Source organism: Malaclemys terrapin, chromosome 14 (genome assembly GCF_027887155.1).
Source record: "Malaclemys terrapin pileata isolate rMalTer1 chromosome 14, rMalTer1.hap1, whole genome shotgun sequence".
NCBI lineage: Eukaryota > Metazoa > Chordata > Testudines > Emydidae > Malaclemys > Malaclemys terrapin.
In genome coordinates, this window is record NC_071518.1 from 11,299,591 (window position 1) to 11,321,810 (window position 22,220).

General features: G+C 39.2%; 1 protein-coding gene across 1 annotated transcript in view; it reads right to left on the bottom strand.

The window, feature by feature from the left end:
• Positions 1–717: 717 nt before the first annotated feature.
• CDYL2 (chromodomain Y like 2) overlaps positions 718–22,220 on the bottom strand; it is an 80,075-nt gene continuing 58,572 nt past the window's right edge. Inside the window, exons 4-7 of the mRNA XM_054048624.1 lie at positions 13,890–14,062; positions 8,536–8,746; positions 7,745–7,888; positions 718–2,698 (exon numbers count right to left, since the gene is read on the bottom strand). Of these exons, the coding sequence (XP_053904599.1) occupies positions 2,540–2,698; positions 7,745–7,888; positions 8,536–8,746; positions 13,890–14,062 (687 nt within the window). The 3' untranslated portion in view covers positions 718–2,539. The remainder of the gene's footprint in view (positions 2,699–7,744; positions 7,889–8,535; positions 8,747–13,889; positions 14,063–22,220) is intronic.

Below are 22,220 nucleotides of genomic sequence, written 5' to 3' on the forward strand. Positions count from 1 at the left end.
CTTTGTCAAACAAAATATTAATGTGAATATTTGAAAATGCAATTGAAATGGTGCATTTTAAAGTTGATTTGAATTATGATTCTTTTTTGTTCTAAAACCTTCTGTGATAAAATGCATCTTCATACTGCTGAGAGGAATTTTCCTAGATATATCAACATATAACAAGCACAGTATTGAAATAAACTTTCTAGTATTTTACTGACATATTTTACATGACCTGGAGTTGTACCTCTCTGGACCAGTATAAGAAAAAATGGAAGTTGGGGCATCATGATACTTTTCCTGATTTTTTTTCTAAAGTCCCATATTGGAAGCCTGATTGCACAAACACTTATGCATGTGACTAATCCCACTGAAGTAAGTGACTTGTGTGCATGCTTATATGATTGGGTTCTATGGCCCTGAGCCAGCAAAGCCTTTAAGCATGTGCATAACCTGAACACACACTTAAATTTTGCTAGGGGGCCTAACAAGTAAGCAACCCTTAACATATAACAAGTGCTGTATCAACCATTTCATATTTGTACTGAAAGAATTACCCTTTATTTTAGACCACTGAAAAATAAGAGTCACTCCATAATCATGTACAATGTTGCATTTTGAAGACATTTAAACAAATTCTAACTACAGGTCAGATTCTGCCCCCCCCCCCTTTTTTTTTTACACTCTAAGCAGAATTGGGGGGGGGGGGAGGGTTCTGACCTAGCGCTCTGCTTTAAAAAAAAAAAAAAAAAAAATCAATGGCACAATTTGGCCCTAGGAACATATATAGAATGTAAATGGAAGGTATTTTACTTTTAACTATGAAAAACGAAAAGATGGATGGACTTTGTGGAAACCTACTGCTCACTAGAATTGTCGGTTTGCAGTCTCTCAAAGACTTTATTGAGACTCTTTTTTGAAAGATTGTAAGGAAAAAACGAACAAACCCCTCAGCTCACTTGTGGTTCTTTTAAACTGTAATCTGGGCAGTGAGCTCAAGGATGGAGAGCAAGTGCACAAATCACTAAAGAAACAAAGGTGCAAATTTTCTGCTTTGAGAGATTTTGATTTGGGCATACTAATATAGCAGTTTGATTCACTGAACATGTTCATGTTATTTCCTCCCTAACTGCCTGCTAGACTTTTGAATCCAGTGTTCAAAAGTCAGTATTGCTGAAAAATATTAGGGTCACATTTTGAAACAGCAAATTAGATTTCTTTTTTTTTTTTTTCTTTTTTCTTTCACTTTATCACAGACTGTTTTTATGGACAGCCATAGATTTTTTTTTTCTTCCGCATAACCAGATCATGGGGTGGCCAGCCATGGAGTATTGGAAAAGCAAAACAAAAACTCTGTCTCCACCCAGTTCAAAACCTAGCACCTTTTTATAAAACTCCTATCCCAGACCCAGATGCCTCCAGAGTATTAATTATCCCACAACTGAGCAATCAGGCAGATAGACTAAGGCTCACAAGGGTTTGTTTGTAGACTTCAGACCAAAAGGAGATGTTTAAACCTGAAGAACACTATGATGCCACATAAGGGCACCACACACCCTGTTATTAATGTCCAGCTAATAAGAAAATAGTAAACTTAAAGCATTTTGTTGGCAAGCCCTTCAGTGCTCCTCAAAAAGGCAGGAAGTGAAGAGAGACTTGTGTGGGACTCACTATTGCAGCTGCCACTGATTTTCCTTAACGAGTTTAACAAACTATGACTCGACTTCAATACATCTTTGTACAATTTCACACATAAAGGAACACGTACATGGCTGTCACTTTTAGTGCCCAGACATTTGGTGATTTCTGTATGTTCTTTATTGTATACACAGCTCACTGTTAAAAATGCACTGGGCTACTTGCATTCTCATGTGAAACCATTAATCCAGTCAAGGGAAGTATGAAAATAATATCTATATGATCAATAAACAGTTGCATACAAACATAAAATAAATAAGTTAAATAAATTCAATGAAAGAAAAAAATCCTAGTAGTTTTTTTTTTTTTTCCCAAAACTAACTTTACATATTATACACATAAATTATCAGGTTTTTTCATTACATTGTTAGAACTTAAAAAAATAATTAAAAGATTTCTGAAGTATAATAATCTGGGTCTGCAGAATGTTACTGTGACCTGATTTTCAGATCGAGCCCTCAGTGTCAGCACAGACATTTGTTGCAAAGCAAGAATAAGTTAAAAAAAGGACAGATAAAATAAATCATTACAGATGGTGTGCCTTACTGGGCCACAGTAGTGCTTTTCAGCACGTGGAATGTACACTTCTAACTGGATGAGCATGTGAATGATGCAGCACTCAGTAGAATTTATGTGCGCTGACCAAGCCTGCCTCCATCTTGATTACACAAAATCAAACCAGCTAGAAGCAGCTGTGTAACTTCTCAATTTAACTCACAAGGAAATTGACACAACCATATGTATTAAGATACACTGTCACAAATTCATCTCAAGGATGCGTTCCCTCTGCTTTTCAAACACAGGTAATGTTTGAACTCTTTACACTTGGAATGTTTTCTCTCGAAGTTAAGCTATGATTTCAGACTTCATAGATTTTGTCTTGCAAGTAGCTGAATAATGAATCCAGTCCTTTGGAAGAACTCCACAGCTGTTTTAACATCTGACACTCCTTTTCATTCACATCTTCAAGTCCAGATTTCAGGAAGCTCCGCACCAGGCATTTAGACTCTTCTAATACCTAAAGTGAAAATATTAGCAAAGGTGTTTTTAAATTTTTGATCTGTTCGACTTATTATGGACAGCAGTATTAACAGTGTTTTACCACTTAAATAATTATCTCCGTGGTGTAGAGAAGTTGGACCTGATTTTTCAGAAGTATTAAGCAGCCACCACTCTACCGGAAGTCAGTGGAAGCTACTGATACTCGGCACAGACATTTGTATTTATGCACCAGTCCCAAGATTTTCAAAAGTAAATAGTGATTTCAGGTGCCTCCATTATTGGGGGCCTTACTTAGGCCGCCTTAATTTAGAAACTGTCTTAAGCCAAATTAGATTGTCTCTCTTTACTTTTTTTTACATACAAAACCCAAAGGAACTCTAATAGTTAAATGAAATTGGGATATGTTCCATGCTTCACTATGTTCTAAGGGCAGGGGGTTAATACAAGATGTTAGTGTCTGTAGAAAAGGGAGACAAAAGGGAGCAAGCTCTACCAAACAACTGAGTCCTAGACTAAGGTATCCTCTCAGTTTTGCACTGTAACTTGTTACTATTCCAGAACTGTTTGTTTCTTCTCAATAGACTGTAAACAGGTCAATTATGAGGTTGCTGTTTTTTTTCTTTGTGGTGGTTTTTGTTTTGTATTTTTATGTACAATTGTCCACAAGGAACTAGAATGAGACCATTATATTCTACTTTTGAGCTCAATCTAGACTCCTAACTCCTTTATAACTTTTAACCCTTTTGATAGGTAGCTCATGCTTGGTCATATCATAAAAGTAGGGTTGGAAGAGACCTCAGGAGGTCATCTAGTCCAATCCCCTGCTCAAAGCAGGACCAACACCAACTGAATCATCCCAGCCAGGGCTTTGCCAAGCTGGGCCTTAAAAACCTCTAAGGATGGAGATTCCACCACCTCCCTAGGTAACCCATTCCAGAGCTTCACCACCCTACTAGTGAAATAGTGTTTCCGAATATCCAACCTAGACTTCCCGCACTGCAACTTGAGACCATTGCTTAACACCTATCTTAACACCTTTCTTCAATCTAACAGACTTTAGTAGAAGATGCTGTTGTACACCTGATCCGTGTGTGGGGGAATGGAGAATGTAGGATGAGATTCAGAGCGCTTCCCAGCTCATATAATATAGGACGTATCAGCCTGATCTGATAAGCTTATGCTGCATTTCCAAAGACCAATTCATGGTGGGTTTAGTTCTGAGTATCTTTTACGAGATGTAACAATGGTCTACAATTTTTGAGAAGTCGTCTGCTTCAGAGATAAAATGTGCTATTTATTATGTATTTTGATGTGCTGAATTCAAATCTGACAATTAAAACAACTGATTGGCTACTGTTTCTAAGCTATTTAAGTTTTTACATTTTATGTCTATGTATATTGTGTAGATAGTAGAGTTTTAATCATAAATTGTAAACCTAGGTCTTTTCATGTGTTTATGGTTGCTTTACATGATAATATTTCACCTGTCTTGTTTATGTTACACTTTAAAAATCAGCAAAAGGGTTATAGAAATAAAATTTATTATGAAACAAAAGGCAAAAAACTATGATGTACATAGTTTAGTCCTATTCAGTGTCTACTCGGCGCTTCTTGGCTTGTCTCTAGTATTCATTAAATGGAGCATCTCTTGTCACTGTCCAGCAATAGTCTGCAAGCATTGATGGGCTCCATTTGCCCTGATAGCGTTTCTCCATTGCTGCAATGTCCTGGTGAAATCGCTCGCCGTACTCGTCGCTCACTGCTCCACAGTTCGGTGGAAAAAAATCTAGATGAGAGTGCAAAAAATGTATCTTTAGTGACATGTTGCAACCAAGGCTTTTGTATGCCTTGAGGAGGTTTTCCACCAACAACCTGTAGTTGTCTGCCTTGTTGTTTCCGAGAAAATTCATTGCCACTAACTGGAAGGCTTTCCATGCCGTCTTTTCCTTGCCACGCAGTGCATGGTCAAATGCATCATCTCGAAGAAGTTCACGAATCTGAGGACCAACAAAGACACCTTCCTTTATCTTAGCTTCACTTAACCTTGGAAATTTTCCATGGAGGTACTTGAAAGCTGCTTGTGTTTTGTCAATGGCCTTGACAAAATTCTTCATCAGACCCAGCTTGATGTGTAAGGGTGGTAACAAAATCTTCCTTGATTCAACAAGTGGTGGATGCTGAACACTTTTCCTCCCAGGCTCCAATGACTGTCAGAGTGGCCAATCTTTCTTGATGTAGTGGGAATCTCTTGCACGACTATCCCATTCGCAGAGAAAACAGCAGTACTTTGTGTATCCAGTCTGCAGACCAAGCAAGAGAGCAACAACCTTCAAATCGCCACAAAGCTGTCACTGTTGTTGGTCATAGTTTATGCACCTCAAAAGTTGTTTCATGTTGTCATAGGTTTCCTTCATATGGACTGCATGACCAACTGGAATTGATGGCAAAACATTGCCATTATGCAGTAAAACAGCTTTAAGACTCGTCTTCGATGAATCAATGAACAGTCTCCACTCATCTGGATCGTGAACGATGTTGAGGGCTGCCATCACACCATCGATGTTGTTGCAGGCTACAAGATCACCTTCCATGAAGAAGAATGGGACAAGATCCTTTTGACGGTCACGGAACATGGAAACCCTAACATCACCTGCCAGGAGATTCCACTGCTGTAGTCTGGAGCCCAACAGCTCTGCCTTACTCTTGGGTAGTTCCAAATCCCTGACAAGGTCATTCAGTTCACCTTGTGTTATGAGGTGTGGTTCAGAGGAGGAGGATGGGAGAAAATGTGGGTCCTGTGACATTGATGGTTCAGGACCAGAAGTTTCATCCTCTTCCTCTTCCTCGTCTGACTCAAGTGAGAATGATTCTGGTGCATCAGGAACTGGCAGTCCTTCTCCGTGGGGTACTGGGCGTATAGCTGCTGGAATGTTTGGATAATGCCACTTTTTCTTCTTTGACACACCTTTCCCAACTGGAGGCACCATGCAGAAGTAACAATCGCTGGTATGATCTGTTGTCTCTCTCCAAATCATTGGCACTGCAAAAGGCATAGATTTCCTTTTCCTGTTCAACCACTGGTGAAGATTTGTTGCACAAATGTTGCAGCATATGTGTGGGGCCCATCTCTTGTCCTGATCTCCAATTTTGCAGCCAAAATAAAGGTGATAGGCTTTCTTAACCATAGTGGTTATACTGCGCTTTTGCGATGCAAAAGTCACTTCACCACAAACATAGCAGAAGTTATCTGCACTGTTCACACAAGTACGAGGCATCTCTGCTCACTTCAGCTAAACAGAAATGTGTCCCTTTGCAAAATCAAACACTGACAAATAAGAGAGCACAACACTGTATGATTTCTAGAGCTGATATAGGGCAATTTGTTCAGCAGAGTGATGTAAGCTTCGTTATGATTGCATCATCCATGACTTCTAGGAATAACATGACGCAATTCATATCATGTATGACGCAATACCAGTTTCAGATTGCATCATTCATTGTTTTGCCTAAAAAGCAAGTACTGTCCAAACCCAGTCATAGATTTATTCATAGATCCAGTCAAAGATGTATTTTAGTCATTTCTGGTTTAAATTGAGATCCCTTCCCTTTATAACTCACTTATCCTCTGCCATTCCCAAGTCAAGGGTCGTATATATTGACCCAATAGCATATCTTGAAAACTAGAGCCAATCAACAATTTTAAGCATCATTTTCGTCTCAGTGACCCAGAATTAGTAAAGTTTGACTACATTTATTTCAGAAGCATTTTGGCTGTAGAGCAGTGTAATCTACACTTGATTTAATTAAAAATCTTCTGTGCCTCTACTGTGCCTTGAACGACAGGTCTTTTAAGTGAAGTCAAAGAATGCTAAGGGCACGGCTACACTGGAAACTTCAAAGCGCTGTCGCGGGAACCCTCCCGTGGCAGCGCTTTGAAGTGTGAGTGTGGTCGTGTGCGAGCGCTGGGAGAGAGCTCTCCCAGCGTTCCTGGTAATTCACCTCCATGAGGGGATTAGCTCTGAGTGCTGGGAGTGCGGCTCCCTGTGCTCGGAGCCTGTCTACACTAGCGCTTTAAAGCGCTCAGACTTGCTGCCCTTAGGGGGGTGATTTTTCACTTCCCTGAGCCAGCAAGTGAGAGCGCTATACAATGTAAGTGTAGACAAGCCCTAAGAATGCCAGGGGCATGCAGTATAACTAAAGAATTAAGTACAAATGGCTACCAGTTGCTTTCATTTTGTTCGTGCTGTTTTAGGGAGGCTGTGGTTTTCATTGTTACTGTTTATATTACATTTCTTTTAAAAGCTTAGATGGAGCTGATGCAGGAATACACATGGGAAAAGGGCCTTGGAAAGCAGAGGTTTTAACAGCCACTAAGCTGCAATCTGAAAACAGGGAAGTAATAACCCCTTGGACCAGATTTGGCTCCCAAGATCCTTGCATGGATCTCACCTACATGGACCTCAAGAGAATGCTCTGTGGGGTCAGAAACTATCGGGGGGAGGGGGGAAAGGGAGGGAGGGAATTGGCAGCCTAGTGATGGATGAAAGCAGGAGATGGGGACATACATTTTCCCCTCCCCTCCACTGGCTCCCCTTCACTGGGGTAGGGGGGGTGTCCCATTTTTAAAGGCAGTGGCAATGCAACTCGATTGGAGCCATGCTGCAGGGAGCAGAGGAGAAGCTGCAGGGAGGGACAGAGAGTCCACATGGAGGTGCAGGTCTCCTGCTGACCCCCTGGCTCTGTGTGTGGATCCCCCTGGTTCATCAATGAGCCCTACAATCCATTCCATATTGGGAAGAGGAAGTGAAACAACCTGGGAAGAAATCCATGAGCAGTCCTTGCACAGACTTCCTTCCATTAGCTCTCCTCTCCAGAGGTTTTACTACAGGAGTTGAGAATCTAGTTCTCTAGTACATGCCTACCCCTTGTAGCACACCTTCCGTGTTTTCAGTGAAGTTATAGTTATAAATTCCTTTTGCCTATAACTGAACAAGTTTCTATTTAATTCCTTAATACGAGTTGTAATCTAGCTGATAGAAACAAAAACTGATAGATTTCTTACCACTGCGCTGCAAGATGCCATTTCCTTTACTCGCAGCATCACTTCTTGACTGAATGTTGTTGGCCAAAATACTTGTGACACAAGTCCTCTGCTGCAGGCTTCCTGTGCTGTTAGCTTTCTCCCACAGAACAACATTTCATTTGCCTGCAAAAGAAAAGGCTCACTCAAGCTCTTGGATGGTGATTTATTTCTGTCCTAGACCACATATGCCTAGTGCTATGGTCAAATAAGACTTGCAAATATTTTCATCCTTCTCCTTAGTGAGAAGTACTTATAAAGTGTTTTTGGCAGTGACATCTAAGCATTGTATAGGCAAATTAAAAAAACACATTAGCTGTTCATATCAGCATAGTGATGTCAGTGATTTTGAAAGGGTAACTGTCAGTATATAGGCAATGATACGACACTGATCCATGACAGCAAGTATAAGCTATTATGGGGGTCAAATTCTGATCTTTTTTTACACTGGGGTAAACTAAGTGACTAATGGAATTACTCCAGATTTACACTTGTGAAGCAGACAGCAGTGTAAAGCCCCAGTGTACCCTATTAACTAGCTATTGCATGAGTCTAGCATGGTGCAGAAAGATACTTTGAAACCTCCCACCTTAGCTTTGCCAAAGCAATTTGTTCCTTCCCTGACACATCCTTGAAAATGGCCCCTCTTCTCATGTCCTCTCTTAACCAGAGACTGTAAAATGTGTCAAGTTCTGTGACAGTCATAAAAACAGTGCAAAACAATATGGAATTAACCAAGCCTGCTGAGCAATTCTAGGAGAAAAGTGCCTTACCAGAGCAACACCCAGTATTTGTGGGAATGTATACGATGAGCAGCCAGCTGGAGTGAGTCGGATCGTCGCATATGGGGTCTGAAACCAAGCCTTCTCGCTTGCCCAAACGATATCACATAGTGGTAAGATAGAAGCTCCCAACCCAAGAGCTGGGCCATTGATAGCAACTACAATTGGCTTCTTAAATTGAATAAAAGCTTTTACAAAATCCCTAAAATAAAAAAAAAAAGGAAGTTCTTGAGTAGGGAAACACTTAAATTAGTTCTTGAGTTTAAACTATGTATCTGAAAACAGATCTGAATGTCAAATGCCTTGCTCAGTTTTTATGCCGTCTACTGGGCTTTTCCCCAGATGAACACTTCAGCTGATTTGTCTGTAATTAATTTATAAGAATACTATGGAATATCAAATGATTTCTCTTAAATTGTATTTGGTTTGTGTAGAGTAACTGGAATGCCTGGAACATGGTACCTTTTTGCGGTATGGTTAGGGCTAGTATTATTTCTGGACCAGTAAGTGATGGGTTGTATACTTAGTGGCTCTCACTCTATTCAAGGAAGGCCAGCATGGATTCAGGTGGTCTTGCTTAGCTAACTTGATGGAGTCCTTTAAATATATTGCAGAATGAAAGAGGAGGGAAACTCAATGAGTGCACTGTTGTATACGTACGTTAAGGAACCCAAGGCTCTGCATCAAAGATTAATGGTAAGGTATCATACTGAGACATGGAATAGAGATAAAACAGGGTGATCTAAAGAATACACACAAGCAGAAAGAGAAAGACACAAAGGGGAGCCACAGACTGGAAAAAACTACATTGAAATGAGATTATTAGAGTGGTAACCAGAGGTCACTTGCTGGATCTTTGTTAGAAGTGATTTAGATTAAGGTATAACAAAGATCTCCCTGTCCCACCTCTTACAACAAATTTGAACTGATGGGGGGAGATAAAAGAGGGGAAGCAGAAATAATGCAGTCAAATGCAAAATGGGTTGGCTCATTTAGGTGAGAGGGCGAGAACACAGTAAATGTAGTGCAATAAGAGCTTTGAAATAAGTCACCTGCCTTCTAGGAACAAGGGTATGGAATTTGTGCGAAACAGAACAGTCTGTACACTGATCAGGAAAAAGTGTGGGTGTAATTGTGGACGAATTATGGGTTCCATCAAACCAGTGCACAGCAAGAGAGAAGGCAAACAAAATACTGAATTATATTAGCAGAAGGAAAATGCAAAGCAAGAGGTGATACTATTACTGCCAAGTCTCATATGGAGTATGTTGTGGAAGCCCATGATTCCTTTAAAGACATTTGTCCTTGGATGTGCTTGCAGATTTCCTGTTGAGATCAATGGGACCTATACTTGTGCATCTGAGAGCAGGATTTTGATACTGGAGATGATGGCAGATCTCATGGAAAGATTAAGGCCCTGATTTTAGCAAAGCACAGGTGTATGCTTAACTTTGACCATGTGACTATATACAGGCTTAAAGTTAAGCATGTCCTTAGGTACTATGCTGGATTGGGATATAAGAGAAAGGGGTTTATTTTCAACAACAACAAAATAAAAAAAGAGAGGAGACTTTGAGATGACCCAATATTAGCGTTTACAATGTATGAAAGGGACTGACAGTGACAGTGATGTGTTTTTCAAAGAGGTACAGTATGATCAATATTAAGAGGCCTGAGTCTGAACATGAGAAAATAAGGAGTGAAGAGGGAGCTCCTGAACTCCGCCTCATACAATGGACAATAAAACCGGATGAGGTTACTAGGCAAGGCAAGTAGAGTAAAGAGTACTGTATCGATGGGCTCAGAAGGCAAAGATGTATTACTGGAAAAGGAGGGGATTAAGAGGAATTATAGTTCATGCTTCGCTGAGCAAAGCAAGGCCCAATGATTAACTCAAGGGCATTTCTCTGCCTGTAATGTGACAACCTTGATCAATTCCAAAATTTCAGAGTATTCTGGGCACCAATGGGCACAAGCCTATTGATTTTTGGTACAGATCAGAAACTGGAAAAGCCTAATGCAGAGGAAAATCAAGACTCCCAGACTGCTAGGTGCAGAAGGCAGAGGAAACTCCCTTTGCCCCTGCAGCTGCCTTCACAGATCGGAGGCAGCAGCTAAATGCGCTGCATGGGGAGACAGTCTGCAGCCTGGCAGAAACAAGACAGCCTTATAAGGAGAAAGGGGGACCCCAGGAGGGGAGAGTAGAATGTGAGGGGACATTCTTAGAATTGCACTGGAAGTTGTAAACACTGTTGCACAGTGGAACTTATTACAGTGAAAGGGGAAAATGTTATGTTTGGAAGGCTTTTGTTTTTACTAGAGGAGACATGAAAATATGGTCTTCATGTGCACTTTTGAATCTTGCAATGAGCTTGGCATGGACACAGCACTCTCATTGCAGGATCAGGGCTTGTAGTCGGTTAAAGGGCCTGTGCAACAAACAAACTGCAATCCTGTTGTTTTAGGCTATGATCAACATATGAGAGCTATAGCACAGACAGAAGGAATACACTGTGAGAATTATTCTTTTCATCTCATAATATTGATATGAACACATTCCACTCTCAGCTGATACAGAGAACGGACACGGGCAAGTTACTATACACTGGCGCACCCTACCCACTGACAAAGCAACATTTTCTCTCTCTCTACAGTGTTATTTTGTGTCAGTCAGTTAACTGCTTCTCCCTTTTCAGGGAATGATTGAGCAACAGAAAAGCATTGACAGTTAAGTTAAAAGTTTAAGAATATTGTATTTCCATGCTCATAAAATCTAATCCGACTGGGCCAGAATCTGACATTCTTGCTGAGAGGAAAGATGTTATTCTGAGACTACTACTGATTTTAACATAAGAAAGGATGGCAAAATGGACTATATAAGGACTTGATCCACACCCCTTTTAAATAAGAATCCAATTGACTTCACTGCTTGTTGTCAGGCCCTATATGAGGGACATACCAGATTTCATTGAGCAGTTTATACGGGGCCATATTGCAATATCCTTCCTTGCACTGAATAGTAGCTTACAATCCATGCGACTGTTTGTGGAGTAAGGCACTACCAATGCGAGTCAGAGTATCACAGTCTGGTCCATACTTGTTTAAATGTTGAATGGATATGTATGACTCTATACATCTATGGGATTTTTGTGTGTATAAATGTATGTTTATTTAGTCATTCATATTTATAAAACAAACATTAAACAAGTATTTACATATTGATTGTGGTGTGTGTGTGTGTATGGGTGTATACACACACACACACACACACAATTTCATACATAACTAGTGATTTTGACACACTTTGAAGGTGCCTGATTTTCAGAAAGTGCTGAACGTCCATCCCATAAAAATTAGGCCTCCTTCAGGTGTCCTCAGCCTCACAAGACACTTCTGAAAATTTAAGCCATAATATTATATAATTAAATTTACAAGACGTTCGTTTTTCTCTACTTTAAGTTTCAGAAATGTCTAATAGAAGTATCCAAATTGTATTGTAATAGTTGTGACAGATATGGCAATTTCCTGTGTATTCTTGGGAGACCTTACTGAATTAAGTTGAAGTGTCTTTGGGGTCCATTGTATTCAATGCAAATCTTATATATTTTGGATTGTATGTAGCCTCTCCAGGAGGCAGATGTGATGTGAGGCCCGGGAGTTCAAAGGTCTACATTGAAAATGTTCCAGACAAGAATGGATTTTGGGACATTAAATGTGAGGTATTCCCCAGGAAATCTACTTAGGGAGAGGTTACTGCAAATTCCCCACTTTCAGTTATGCAAAACCTCAGCCTTTTGAAACTATGCCCTAAGGAATGGGTAATTGTCTGCTGATTATCTGTTCCAGGAGACTGCAGATCACACGCCCAAGCTGTATAAAGAAATAGTTTTACTGCAGTTGGGATTCTGCTTCTGAATCTGAGACCATCATGAACTTATTATCACAGGGAAAACCCAGTTGTGGGTTTTGAAGGACTGACCAGGGCTCAAGGTTGGAGTTGGGGTGAGCTCTGGTAACCTTTTCAGCATGCATGTAGATGCTTTTATTGTTGTTAATGTTTTCCCGGTAATGCTTTTATCTTAAGAATACATGTGCTTGCTTAGAATGAGCTGTGTGATAATTTATAACTGACAGCAATACACAGGTGGCAGCCCCCGGGGAGAAAGAAAAGAACCAACACTGGCTTTTTTGGCAGTCTAGCTTGCTGGGGAGATCACAGTGTAGGCAGGGAACTGTATAACCTTAAAGAACCCCCAGTCAGGATGGAGTGACATGCGGGTCTCTGCCCAAGAGAGGTGACTGCTGGGACCCTAAAAAATACAGGTGCAATTGCCCTGAAACTGACAATAGTCACAGCAGTAACCAAGACACTGGTAATCAACAGACTGAGGTCATTACTAAAATGGCTTGACTTCTGTTAGATAATTCTGTTAATTTATATCCTGAAACAATAAAACAAGTTGTCCTAATATAGCTGAAGTCCAGATCTATAGGAAACCATCCTCTTTAGTTGGATTCCTTCATAATAATGTCAGAATGTTCTGCATAAAATTTGAAAGCTCTCAAAAGAGGAATACATATTTGTAGGAAATAATAAGTCTGAGCCAAGTTCTCAGCTGGTGTAAAAAGATGTAGTTCTATTGACTCTAATGGAGTAACACTGATATACACCACCTGAAGATCTGGTCATATATTTATACCATTGTGGATAATGGGAACATTTGATGGTTTATAGTGTAGACTGATTTATAGACAGCACTTCATAAACCCTGGATTTCTATTAAAATAATCTGATATTTTAAGCAAAACCACATTTTAGTTATGAAAATAGAACTACATTTACATATAAATTACATGATTTAAATGTAAGAAAAATATCAGAAACCTTTCTAATAAGGTTCTGAAATACATTAGACGCCTGCTATATTAATATAACATGACTAAGTCATAGATCCCCATTTGTACTGAAACTCATTAAAATGATGAAAACTGAAACAAGTAAAATATGTGGCTTCGAGGAACAATGTTAAAACATGAAGCCACAGCTAATTTAAAAAACAAAGTTACATCTCAATTTGAATTTGAGACTTGAGGAAGAATTTTGAAATACACTGAGGTAGTGGAACTAAATAAATCTTAACACATTGTACTGGAAATAAAAGAGTTCTGTCTCATAAGAAAAAGCTACAGCAAATCCATTCCTTTTTCTTGTTAAATGAATTTGTAGGACTGAAATTAGCATACAATCAACACTTAAATATATAACACTCTTCGACCTGACAGATATTTTTTATAATCACACACTGCATTTCATAATTTAGAGATCATATGTAAGCTTGGGTCACCTTATAGCTTCTGCAATCCTAGTGCTTTCTTTTCTTCTGTCATTGGATAACCTGCCAATTAAATATGAGTAATCTAGGCCACTACAGAATACACTTCCCACTGCGCTGAGAAGTAAGAGTTTACTGTCATCAGCTGATGCATTGCACAATGCTCTCCGAACTTCCTTCATGATCTGTGGATAAAGAAAAGTAAACAATTCGACATGCATGCCTTTGCAAGATAATTTATCTTGCTTTATAAAATTGTACTTGTTGTTAAAGATGTATATTTTGGCCATTGTAACTTAAGTACTTTGAATTATAATAGTGTTTACAAAGCTCTTACATCTTTGAAGTGCTTTGCGGACATGCAGTAATTCAGATCCATTTTTGACAAGGTGGCATTTCTTTGCTTATCCTATGGGGGAAATTCTGGTTACCTAAATTGTGTTATTCTATTGATATTTAACAGATTTCTTGTTTCTTGGCTTTGTTTTGCTCCTATGACTTTTAAAAAAATAAACGGATGTACATCATTGTACCATCAAAGTTGTTACCACAGCAATAGCATGGCAAGCTCTGTGTTTGAGTGAAATATATAAACCCTGGTCTTCAGTTCTTTCACCAGTTCAGTTAGGATAGTCTGTATCAGTCAGGTGGAACAATACAACTTTAAATGCACAGATTTATGGCTAATTTATTGTTTATAGTGCTATGGTCAGTGACATTTTTAAAGTCTACAAATGCTATCGTAATAAAAGCCACTAGAAAGATGACTAATTTACCGCTTGATTTACTATTAGATCAAATTATTCATAAACACTAGTCAAAATCTTTAAGACTTTGATGTACTGGTGTTGAAATAAGAGGCTATTATTATTGCAAGAACAACATTTTTCCTAATCATTTTAAGAAGGGGAATAATATTTCATAAATTTCTGCAGGTAGTTTTCATTCCGGCCCTGACTGAGCAAGGCATGTAAGCACATATATAACTTTAAGCATGTGAGTTGCCCTGTTGCCTGACTACTCTTATTGACTTCTATGTGTGAAATCCTGCCGATTTAAATCAATGGGAGTTTTCTTATCGACTCCAGTGGGACTATGATTTCATTTAGCGAGACTATGCATTTGCTTAAACTTTTGTACATACAGGTATTTAAGTGCCTTATCGATTCAGGCCCCTAAGCGTGATGGGCCAAATTCTGCTCTCATTTATGCTGAAAGATTTGGATGTACAGGTAAATTTTTCAAAGACTGCAAAATTTGGCTTGATGAGTTACAGATGTAGAGAAATAAGACATTCAGGTGGCAACTACTACTTTTCACTATTTAATGCTTGAAAAGTGCTTTACATCTCTGAAGTGCTGTACAGACATGTTCTAATCCAAATCTATTTTAAAAAATGTCACTAAATGTACAGGTGCAATTTTACGCATGCCACTTTTTCTGGACAGGCTTTGCACACACAAATTCTATGATTTATGGCAGTGTTTCCCAAACTTGGGATGCCACTTGTGTAGGGAAAGCCCCTGGCGGGCCGAGCTGGTTTATCTGCCGCGTCCGCAGGTCCGGCCGATCGCGGCTCCCACTGGCTGCAGTTCGCTGCTCCAGGCCAATGGGAGCTGCTGGAAGCAGCGGCCAGTATGTCCCTCGGCCTGCGCCACTTCCAGCAGCTCCCATTGGCCTGGAGCAGCAAACCGTGGCCAGTGGGAGCCGCAATCAGCCGGACCTGCGGACGCGGCTGGTAAACAAATCGGCCCGGCCCGCCAGGGGCTTTCCCTACACAAGCAACGTCCCAAGTTTGGGAAACACTGATTTATGGGAACAAGCTTGCATTTGCTTGTGCGAATCATGTACCGTGGTGTCCACCTGATTTGCATGTGCAAACAGAAAGATCTGAATTCTAGTGTGTATAAAGCTTGGACATGAGAAATGGCAAGGTAAGTTTTCAGAAGGTAAAAACTCTTTTGTAGGTACACATTCGAGTGCTTACAATCCTGACTGTGTGAAAATCAGGTAGTTATAGGCAGAAGTTCTCTCAGCTCTGTAGCTAGAATTCATGTACAAAAATGGCAGCACCAATTTTGTGAGGGCAATTTACGCCCAAATCATGGAGGCAGAGCCTCAGTCCTTTTGAGAATATTAACCCACAGTCATGCAAAAATGCAGCTGGGTAGAACAGCATATGCAAATTTTGTTATAGCTGTGAAGTGAGAACAATCTACTCATAAAGTTTTGCATGTGATTTTAGACCTGATCAGAGCTAAACATTTATTTCAGAAGATATAGAACTGTGTAAGGTAGAGCTCTATCGGATTGACTAGTCCAACTCCCTGCTATTATAAGATTGCTCTCGTCAGTCTATTTTCTAATGTTTTATGTGTCCCCAACACTGGGACTTCCACTGTTTCCTTGGCAGATTCTATAATGTAGTCAACATGTTTGGGCAATATTGTGTGGCCAAATTAGAAGCAAAACTTCCTGTTGATCGTAATGAGGAGTTTTGCTAAAAATGTGATGATAGGATATGACTCTCCTGACAGTTAATTCCTCCTGATATTCAACTGTAATGTTCCCATCCCCATATGTTTATATGCACATCTACAATTTCTCTCTTCCTTGATGTTATCATCCTTCAAACACTCGTTTCGCTCTTAGCCCATATGTATATCTGGATCTCTTCATTTTTCCACATAAATATTTCTAGACTTAGGTTTAAATGGATAGAATAATAGAAATGAAGGGCTTGAAGGGACTTTGAGAAGTCAAGTCCAGCCCCTGCGCTGTGGCAGGACCAGTTAAACGTAGACTATCCCTGACAGGTGTTTGTCCAAACTGTTTTAAAAACCTCCAGAGATGGGGATTCCAGAGCCTTCTTTGGAAGCTTAATTACCCTTATAGTTAGAAAATTTTCCCTAATATCTGAGCTAAATCACCCTTGCTACAGATTAAGCCCATTACTTCTTATCTGACCTTCAGTGAACAATTGATCGCAGTCTCCTTCATAGCAGCCCTTAACATCTGAAGACTGTTATCAGGTCCCCCCATCAGTCATCTTTTCTCAAGTCTAAACATGCTCAGTTTTTTTTAACCTTTCCTCATAGGTTAGGTTTTCTAGACCTTTAATCATTTTTGTTGCTCTCCTCTGGACTCTCTCCAAGTTGTTCACATCTCTCCTAAAGTGCAGTGCCCAGAATTGGACACAGTACTGCAGCTGAGGCCTCACCAGTGCCGAGCAGAGTAGGACAGTTACCTCCTGTTTATTACATTCGATTCTCCTGTTTCTACACTGTAGAATATTAGCTCTCTTTGCAGCTGCATCACATTGTTGACTCATTCAACTTGTGATCCATTATAACCCCCAGATCCTTTCCAGCAGTACTAGTGCCTAGCCAGTTTATTCCCCATTTTGTAGTTGTGCAGATCTTTCCTTCCTAAATGAAGTACTTTGCTCTTGGATTTAGTGAATTTCACATCTTGTTGTATTCAGACCAATTCTCCAGTTTGTCAAGGTCATTTTGAATTCTAATCCTGTCCTCCAAACTACTTGCAACCCCCCCTCCCCCGCATGGTGTCACCTGCAGATTTTATAAGCATACTCTCCACTCCATTATTCAAGTTGTTAATGAAAATACTGAATAGTACCAGCCCCAAGACTGACCCCTGGGTGACCCCACAATTTCCCCTGATAGTTTGACAGTGAATCATTGATAAGTTTTTGAGTAAGGTCTTTTACCCATTTGTGCAGCTGCCTTATAGTAATTTCATTTAGACCACGTTTCCCTAGTTTCATTATGCGAATGTCATGTGGGACTGTATGAAAAGCCTTACTAAAATCAGGGTATAACACATCTGCTGCTTTCCCTTATCCACTAGGTCAGGAACTCTGTCAAAGAAGGAAATTAGGTTGGTTTGGCATGATTTGTTCTTGATAAATCCATGCTGGCTATTTTTTTATAACCCTATTATCCTCCATGTGCTTGCCAATTGATTGTTTAATAATTTATTCCACTATCTTTTCAGGTGTTGAAATTCGGCTGACTGGTCTATAATTCCCTGGGAACTCTTTGTTCCCCCTTTCAAAGATACTATATTTGCCCTTCTTCAGTCTTTGGGGACCTCACCCGTCCTCCAGAAGTTCTCAAAGATAATTGCTAATGGTTCTGAGATTGCTTCAGCTAGTTCCTTAAGTATCCTATAATGAATTTCATCTGGTCCTGCCAAACTGAATACATCTAATTTACGTAAATATTCTTTAACCTGCTCTTTCCCTGTTTTGGCTTGCATTCCTTCCCCCTTGTTGTTAATATTAAATGTGTTGAGTATCTGGTTACCATTTAACCTTCCTTGGTGAAGACTGAAGCAAAATAGGCATTAAACACCTCTGCTTTTTTGATGTCATCAGTTATTAGCTCTTTTCCCCCCGCTAAGCAGAGGATCCACACTTTCCTTAGTCTTTCTCTTGCTCCTACTGTGTTTAAAGTACCTCTTCTTATTGCCTTTTATGTCCCTTGCTAGGTGTACCTTATTTTGTGCCTTAGTCTTTCTTATTTTATTCCTACATGATTGTGCTATTCTTTTATATTATACTCCTTCTAAGCAATTCATCTTCATTTCCACTTTTTGTAGGATTTCTTTTTGATTTTTCAGATCATTAAAAAGCTCCTGCTAGAGCCATATTGGCCTCTTACTACGCTTCCTATCTTTCCTTCACATCGGGATAGTTTGCAATTGTGCCTTTAATATTGTTTACTTGAGAAACTAACAGTTCTCCTGAACTACTTTTTTCCTTAGATTTTCTTCCCATGGGACCTTACCTACCAGTTCTATGAGTTTGTTGAAGTCTATTATCTTTATTCTGTTGCTCTCACTCCTTCCTTCCCTTAAAACCATGAAATCATAATTTCATGCTCACTTTCACCCAAAATGCCTTCCACCTTCAGATTCACTTCCAATTCCACCGTGTTGATCAGAATCAAGTCTAAGATGGTTGTCCCCCCTGGTTACTTCCTCCACTTTCTGGGACAAAAAGTTGTCCCCTACACAGTCCAAGAACTTAATGGAAATTTTGTGTTTTGCCAAATTACTTTTCCAACAGATGTCTGGATAGTTCAAGTCCCCCATTACTACCAGGTCTCGTCTTTTGGATATTTCAGTTATTTGTTCTAGAAATGCCTTATCCTCCACCTCTTCCTTATTTGGTGGTCTACAGTAGACCCCTACCTATTTTTTACCCTTTTATCTTTTTACCCAGAGACTCTCAACTGGTCTGCCTCCCACCTCCTTCTGGACCTCAGAACAAATATCTGTGTTTTAATGTGTAAAACCACACAGAAGCAGCAATTTGAGAAAAGGTTTTATTAAATGTACACAACACTCCTCCCCCATCCCAATTTCCCCCCCCCCCAGCCGCCCCCCCCCCGTGCTGAAGATTGTTTGTTCGCAGAGGGAGCCGAAGGACTTTAACGGTCAGTCCCTGGGATCAAGTTGAATCAGAGGAGGCCAAATTTCTGACATTTTAAAATGGAAAACATTTTAAAAATATAAATAAGAACTTATTTTCACCCGTACAAATGGGACATAATTCATATTAATATAAACACCCAAAATTAGAAAGAAAAAAAAAAATCCTAGAAAGCCTATCGTGGGTTAGCCCTTCCAGTCTCCTGATAACTTTTGTTGCTCCTCTCTAAATTTGTCAATACTTCTTTAGTGAAGATGTGCTCAGAAGCTGAACAGAGTATACTTGGATTACCAGAATTCCCTGGTTCTGTGATATGATGCTTGTGCAGCCTAAAATTCTATTGGCCTTTCTACTATTCCATGGTGCACATTTGTCTCTAACTTGCAGTTCGCTATCAGACTCTTCTAAGTCTCCATTGGCATTATAGTTTTCTACACTTCTCATTGAATATCTGTCTTTTAGATTGTTTTCCTATAGATGTTTAAACATACATAAACAGACGTAGCATACTTATTGATAATCATACAGGATGAGCACAAAATCTACTTCTCGGCTACACAACCGAATGCTAGCAATATTCCAAAATGAATATCATTTTGGTCCAGTTCATGCCATTGTTTTTTTTAAGCAGAGCTCCCCACTGAATTCAGTATAATATATTCTTTCTGTCTGTTTCCAGACTCTCTGTAGGGTCCCATGTACTATTTCTCTGGCCTCTCTGGTATTTATTTTCACCTTCCTGCCACTTAATATAATTTGTGAAATTCATTAAAATGTAGTTTATTTTGTCTTCCAGACCAGATCCAGCACTGATTCCTGCAGTGGCCCAGTAGATATCTTCCCCAACTCAATACACTGCTGTTTATCATTTAACTTTTCTTTTATGGCCCTTCAACCAGTTTTCATTTGTCAGGAGATTATTCCTACCCAAGTCCTATTTGAATTAATGATTTAATGTTATGAGCAAAAATTCACAAGACCAGATCCTCAGCTGGTGTAAATCAGCCAAATCACCAATTTAGGCCAGCTGAGGCTCGGTCCTGCATCTACTGCTTTGCTGAAATCCAAATATATTAAAACTACTGCTTTCTCTAGATTGCTAATTTTGTAGTCCTATAAAAAAAAGCAACCAGGTTTGTCTGTCTGGCAAGATTTCCCTTTTATAAACCGATATAAAATGTACTTAAACTGCTAAAAAAAAAATTAGACTACTATCTTTCTAAGAGCTTAGTTGAGTTATTTCTCCTCTCCCCTCCCCTTCTTACAAATGGGTGTTTTTAAAGACTTCTCTCTAAACTTCGCTTATATTCAGGAAGTCTCAGTGAATTGGGAATTTATCCCTAAACTCGCCTACACATAACCTGTATAAACCAATAGAAGTACCAGGTTTAAAAAATTAAATGTCATATATTTATTTGAAACTGTAATGGTCCATTTGCTGATATATATAATTTTTAAAAGAGAAACATTCTCTAAAAATGTTACAATGAGCAAAACGTTCTAAACCCTTGGTAGCATTTTTATAACTATTCTGCAGTGATTACTTTTGATAGCCTTGTTATTTATACATTTAATTCGATTATTTATTGATACATCAGCACTCCTGTAAGCACACTGAGTCCTTTCCAGTACAAGGATATCTGATAAATTATATGGGATGATAAATTCTACTGGAATGATAGGGCAATACTTGTGATTGAAGTCTGCCATAAGAAGCAATCTGTCTGCTAGGAGAATAATAATACAGATAGCTGTCAACTTGAACCTGACATATTTCATGAGAAGAAGAGTGCAAGTAAACCAGTGATGTGACATATATCCATAACACTACAAGCACTGCCTTTTTTCATGTCTAGAAGAATGAATGTTGGTATTTCATGTGTGTACCTCCACTTTCAGTTTTTGACTCATAATGCATATGGAGTAGTTTTGTCAATCTTTACTAAAGCCATCATCAATCTAGAATATATTTTCTCATCTACTCTTCTGCTTTTTAACTCAGTAAATTATTAATCCCCAGAAGTACTGTTACCCTAACTAGGAAGAATAAAAACAATGGATTAACCATGTTCCTGGGTCTGAAACAGATTTTGGATTACCAAAAGTTGTTGAGTTTAAAAAACAATAACAGAAGTTTTCTATACGTTTAGCTAATAAACTTTCAAAAAAGTTGGAATCAAATCTTCAAAATTAGCAAGTGACCTGAGAAGTTAAATAACCCATTGGTGGAATTTATGTTGAAAATTTGCATGACTCTCTCTAAAAAATGAAATAAAATACCAAAGCAAAATTATAATTTTTCAAAATGAGCAATGTCTAGTTAAAGATAAAAGGAAATAATCCCGTTCGTAATCTGAATCTTTTTTTCAAAAACCACAATGGCACTGAGCCAATTACAATCAATGCAAATCCTAAAAGAAAGGAACTTAGGCATGTTTTATGCTAAAATCAACTGCATGAACTTCAACTATGATGTAGTTACTAGCAATGAAGTATGATGTTCCGTTTAGTGTTCATTTACCTCCCTTTACTCTTGATATCAACAAGCCTAGTGATAATAACTTGAATTGCATACCATAGTTGAGGTTAATCTTTTGTCAGGCAAATGTTTGCTTGGCGCTGCTTCGACATGTGCAGAGAACTCTATAATATATAACCTTTGGGTTTTTAGACATCTTTAATTAAGTGGAGATAAACAGCGTAAATCACTAGTTTAACAAAACAGCTAAAGCCCAAAGGAAGTCCAGCTGTGGCTGGGTCAGGAGGAATCACAATGGAAAGCAGAGAAGCTATGGAGAGAGTGGGCCTTTGTGTAATGTATAGTTTATAATGATTCTGGGCTGCACAAGCCTTGCTGCCTTGTCTACTTACTCTACTGGTGGCAG